Genomic DNA, 2,906 nt, shown 5'->3' on the forward strand with positions numbered 1-2,906 from the left:
AGGCTTGACTCTCAGCTAACAAATGACTGATTCATGACAGAACGTGCTTTTTAAAAATTATTTACATATTTAATTACCTATAATTTTTAGTAGGTGATGGTTCAAAATGTCCTGGTCAGACACCGAGGAAGAAACAGTGAAGGGAACCCTCCCACCAAGAGTGTGTGGCAGTGTGAGAGGGAGCAGACCTCAAGCTAGGCTTGTGTTTTGATCCCTTCCCAAGAGTGTAAACGTGTTCGTGTGTCCCCTTCATCCTATTCCTGGCTTTTCCTCATCTTCTCTGTCCCTTTTAATTTTCTTCTTTTTCTCCCCCTGGAAGTAGCTGGTATAAGAAGTGTCCTGAAAAGGTGAGGTTTCGGTCTAAAGAGAAGATTTCTTTTTTGTCCTCAAGTCTTAGAAGCTAAGACCTTTCTATGGTGGCCAAAATCACACACACATACACACACTGTCTCTCTTTAAGCAACTTCCTTCTTCCAGCTCCAGTCCTTTTGCTTCAATTCACTCATACAGAGTAAGTCTATTCAGCTTGTTTTTGAGTAAGCAAATTAGTGTCATGGAAATGTGACCCGAAAATTTTACCTAGCAAAATGTGCTTAAGCGCTCTGCGAAACCAGGGGTAGAAGAAACCATATATAAGGGATTACACGCGGAGTTAAAATAACCAAACCACGTCAGAGCCTCGAACAAAACCCCGGGAGTGGAGAAGTCCAAAAAGGGATCCAATAAAATTGTGAAGAAACAGGGAAACCAGCATAATAAGAAAACACTCATCACTGTTCCTAAAGTTTTGGCTGCCTTTTTGTCTCTCCTCATTTGGTTGTTTTGATTTTCTGGCAAGTTATTGATTGCACGAGCGTGTTTTCTGGATACGGCAAAAATTTTGCCATAAATCGCCACCATCACAGACCCAGGCGTGAAGAAACCTGCCATAAACAAGGTGGTTCCCCATAGCTTGTTGAACATCACTGGGCAGGAACTGGAACAAGCCACCAAGATGCCATAGCCTTCTATTCCATCAGCGTAGGCCTCCGAGAAGACCACCCCGAACGCGAAGGCTCCGGGGACTGACCAGCAGAGAAGCAGCAACCGTTTAATGACTGGAACTGTCATTTTGGAGGAATAACGCAAGGGGTAACAGATAGCATAAAATCTATCAATGGCCACTGAGCAAAGATGGAAAATGGACGCGATGCTAAGCATCAGGTCAAAACTATAATGAATCTTGCAAAATGTAAGCCCGAAATACCAGCAGTTCTCCACGGATCTGATAATACTGTACGGCATGATGGTGAACCCCAGCAGCAAGTCAGTGACGGCCATGGAGAGGATGAGGAAGTTGCTTGGTGTGTGAAGCTGCTTGAAGTAGGAAATAGAAATCATCATGGCAAGATTGCCAAACACTGCGATGAATATGGCTCCCACCATGAATGAATACATGGCAGCTCGGACACCCAGTGGCCTTTCATTTTCTGGGCAAGATCCATTTCCATATTCAGAGCAATCTATTTCCTTCAGAAAAAGCAAGAACACATGGAATTTTGTCAGATAATATGAAATATTCTATGTTTTATATGTGCTATCGCAGAAAAATTTAGGAAAGACGTAGAAGACTCAAGCAAGATAATTAATTTATGCTGAAATGTTACTTATGATCTTTCTCATTTATTTATCTTAACCTTTATTTGCAACTTTATAGACTTCTAACCTAATAAGTCTAAATGATCATTATTTACTCTATAATTGCTTTGATTCAAATTATACCAAAAATGTTTAGTAAGCTCTTAGTTTATGCCAAGGCCTGAAATTAAAAAGAAGAATGAGGATGAAAAGGAGAAGGAGGGGTGAGGAGAGAGAAGGGGAGGGGATGGGGAAGGGAGGGAAGAGAAGGAGGAAAGGGAGCAGAAAGAGGAGGAGGAAAACAAGGAGAAAAAGAAGAAGCAAGTTTATTCTTGCTTCTCCTTATGTACATAGATATCTACTAGACAATACATTGACTTCTCCTTCAAAAGAGTCTGGAACATAATCAGTTTTGATTTGATTGAAGTCTATTGTCTTGTGTGATCAGGAGTTTATTTGAAAACAGTTTCATTCATGTTTCGTTATTTTCACTGTGCTTCCAGTTTTTTCGTGATAAGGTTGTTTGACAGGGGAAGAAACATTTAAGGCTGTCCAATGATCTGGTAGAAGCACCCTATTCAGCCAGTCATGGAGTCTTGATGAGCATCCCGGCAGCCAGAACAGCTAAATCAGAGGTGGGCAGGGGTCAAAGCTGACAGCACTCACTTCTTTGTGAAGAGCAGGTACAGCTCCCCCGGGGCCTCTCCTTGGAGCCTCATAAAATGCACCACAGGCCATGATGGCAGCCTGAGGAGCTCCAGTGTGTGAGCCACACAGAGGGCTAGGAGCAGGTGGCTGGCAGGCTCCAGGAAAGCAAGCCATCTCCACCACAAAAAAACCAAACAGCCCGCGCCCTCTCTGTGTTGGCCAGTGTCTTCATTTTGCCTATAAAAATTTGCATCCTGCCATCTACATGTATATTTGGATGTAACATGTTCACAAAGTAGCATAACTTTCTTTCTTAACGTACATTAAGGAAAAAATCACTATCTAAACACGAAGCATAACTGGGAATATTGCAGAAAGCCTTTGACCATTAATGACCTGACCAGTCACCAACAAGAAAACCATTAAATTACTGCGACATAAGAGCACCATCACATGCAGATCAATAACTGTTTATTGAGTGCCCACAGGACACAAGACACAATGGAAGCAACAAGAAAGCGTGAGCTAGTCTCGGGCTGCAGAGTTTGCAAAACAGCCGAAGAGACGAAACACATCCATACATAAACCCTCATGATTCTGCACCGCAGATAAAAAGGAACAGTGGTGATTAACCAGCCGAG

The 2,906-nt window shown here is 42.5% G+C and overlaps 1 protein-coding gene across 1 annotated transcript; it reads right to left on the reverse strand.

Moving 5' to 3' along the window:
- Positions 1–579: 579 nt before the first annotated feature.
- TAAR2 (trace amine associated receptor 2) lies at positions 580–1,437 on the reverse strand. Its single transcript, XM_014856162.2, has one exon. It carries the CDS (start codon positions 1,435–1,437, stop codon positions 580–582), a length of 858 nt encoding a protein of 285 aa, XP_014711648.2.
- Between the last annotated feature and the right edge of the window lie 1,469 nt (positions 1,438–2,906).

The sequence above is a fragment of the Equus asinus genome, chromosome 24 (genome assembly GCF_041296235.1).
Source record: "Equus asinus isolate D_3611 breed Donkey chromosome 24, EquAss-T2T_v2, whole genome shotgun sequence".
Taxonomy (NCBI): Eukaryota; Metazoa; Chordata; class Mammalia; order Perissodactyla; family Equidae; genus Equus; species Equus asinus.